Source organism: Penaeus chinensis, chromosome 2 (genome assembly GCF_019202785.1).
Source record: "Penaeus chinensis breed Huanghai No. 1 chromosome 2, ASM1920278v2, whole genome shotgun sequence".
Classification (NCBI taxonomy): Eukaryota; Metazoa; Arthropoda; class Malacostraca; order Decapoda; family Penaeidae; genus Penaeus; species Penaeus chinensis.
Window position 1 is genome coordinate 21,066,624 of NC_061820.1, and position 2,500 is coordinate 21,069,123.

At 35.2% G+C, this 2,500-nt stretch overlaps 1 protein-coding gene across 2 annotated transcripts in view; it reads right to left on the bottom strand.

The window, feature by feature from the left end:
* The window catches only part of LOC125033463, a 30,787-nt gene that overhangs the window by 7,851 nt on the left and 20,436 nt on the right, over window positions 1-2,500 (bottom strand). For both annotated transcript variants that reach the window (XM_047624993.1, XM_047625000.1), the window contains exons 4-5: window positions 1,346-1,497; window positions 39-254 (exon numbers count right to left, since the gene is read on the bottom strand). In XM_047624993.1, coding sequence (XP_047480949.1) covers window positions 39-254; window positions 1,346-1,497 — 368 coding nt within the window. The remainder of the gene's footprint in view (window positions 1-38; window positions 255-1,345; window positions 1,498-2,500) is intronic.

Consider the following 2,500-nt stretch of genomic DNA (forward strand, 5'->3'; position numbering starts at 1 on the left):
CAGAACCTAAGCCCATCAAAATGTCAGTCAAGACACACCTGAATCCCAAAGCGGCCCTCCTCTAAGGCTCTCCTTCGAATCTGCTCTAAGCCTGTTGCAGTATCCCGGTGTAATAACTCCCCAGCAGTGATCCCAGGTACAGGGGCAGCAGGAGCTTTACCAATGAAACGTAGGTAGTCCTTGTTGCTCAGGCAGTTACCTAGGGCATTGCCAAAACTTTTAAGAGCACGCTTCATCCCATCTGTAACTGCTTCCTGAAAGAAAAAGAACAGAAAATGTCAGGTCAATATTATCATATTATTAGCAACACCAAATTAATAAAACCAAATAATTTTGCCAACTAGTATTATACACATTTGAAGACACAATTTTACTAATTCATAATCATCATAATTACCACCATACTGTTTAAACAAAAATAACAAAAATACACATTAAATCTGCTTTAACTAATGCTGTCATAGTAGTAGTACTACATAAGACCTTAAGTATTACAATATATCTTAAAAACTATCAGTAAATGAAAGGCAAATAATATCCAAAATATTTAGAAATCCTTATCTATGAGAAAAATGTTTTCAGCATTCTCATTGAAAAGCAATAATAGAACTGCCTAGTATCAGAAACAAGGGAGAAACATTGTCCCACACTTATTTTTATCTTGACCCTGGAGCAGTGGCCAGTGTGTTTGGATAATTTCCAAGCTCCATTAAATTTATATTTGACTTTTAAATATTTTGACATACATTAGATAAACAAATGATATGTAAGAGTAAACTCATAATATAAGGTAAGGAGTTCACAACCTATTGAAGTTGATAACTACATTCACAATTTATGTCCTCATATCTGTGTTCTATTATATATTTTTAGCTATCACTTTCTTAATATCATTCAGTTTAATTATTAATTACAATTCATCAATAGCCCTTTATTTATCTATCTACTTTCATCTTTAACTATCATGTTATATCTAATTTACCCACTTCTTGCTTGCTTATCTAATCCCCTATCAACTTATCAAGGTAGTGTACACTTATTTTTACATAAAAATATTTCACTCCACACTACAGTGATTTCTTCAATGCTAGCTTTTCTCTACCCATTGGCGATAGGTTATGTGATATCAGGTTATGGTGAATAATCACAGATGACAAGTGAAACTTCATTAAATCATGAGTCTGCCTTGCTTACCAGGATGAAATTTTGCCTGTATCAACTAGGACCATGATCTGGATAATCAGGTGCAGAACATTACACATTGAATGGAAGCCTGTTTTCACCTGACTTTACCAAAATTTTACCTATTGTCATTGGGTTAATGATAGCAATTTCAGTAACTAACCTTTCTTGCTTTCTCAATGGACAAAGCTTTACTCTTCATTCCCTCTGAGACTCCATAGCCAATGTCTTCATGGAAAACACCATCTTTTAACTGTACACGTACACGGGCACTTACTCCCACGTAGTAACGGCCATTATAATGGTCAACAAAATCTGTAATACAAAATATGGAATTTATATTGTTGTGTCGACAATTCAATTAAAATTCAGAAGAGAGAATAATGGATATCTGGAAAAGGGGGGATAAGAAATTTTAAGAGAAATACATACATCTAGACTACAACTTTGAATTATTATGTTTGTAACTTCAGTTTAAAGACAATGTATCTTTGTCATATTGTCATGCAGGTTACTGGTGTGCATTTGCAGTTTCCCTTTTGTGCTTAGCTCTTTTGGTACTTCACACACATTGAGCACCTAACAGCTTATGCTTGCATTTCATTAAAAAAATATAAAAAGTCCCTGTATATAAAAGTGACACCAAACAAATGAAACTATTGTTGGAAAAAAGACAAGTTCCATCCAATGAGCCAACGATGTAGTGTATGTCACCATGCGGTGCGATCCGCAATGCAGTCCACCACAGCCATTGCATGATATTATGCCTTCCATGACCTAAGAGTTAAGGCATGTTATTTGTATTTTGTTAATTTAGATATGGTTGTTTCTTTTTTATATCAGATTCATACATTCCTAAGACAATAATATTTCACGTTAACCCTTCTGACCACCTTGGACACCAAATTATTAGCATTCGCATAACTTATGTGGCTGGTAACCCGGCTCTCAGCTCAATGCATAATCTATACTAAAGATCCATACGCAATGCATTCCTTTTAGTGTGTCTCAAGCACATGTTCTCAAGATCTACCCCACTCATGCTTTTCAATGCCACCATCTACTACTTGGCAGAGTACCTTGGCTCAATGCTTCATTTTTGTTTGTTTGGTTGCTGTCTCACTAACAGTCTGATATAAGTGATATTTGCCTTCAGCTGCAGTTTATTCTGAACTACACTCCAAAGATGCAGACAATTCTACATCTGGAAATTACCTGCTGCCATCTCTCCAGATCCTTTATTAAAAGGCAACAATGTTTGCAGTTCATCTAGTTTACACATCAAAAAGTGGAAAAGTTTGACTCTGACTAGGCTTGG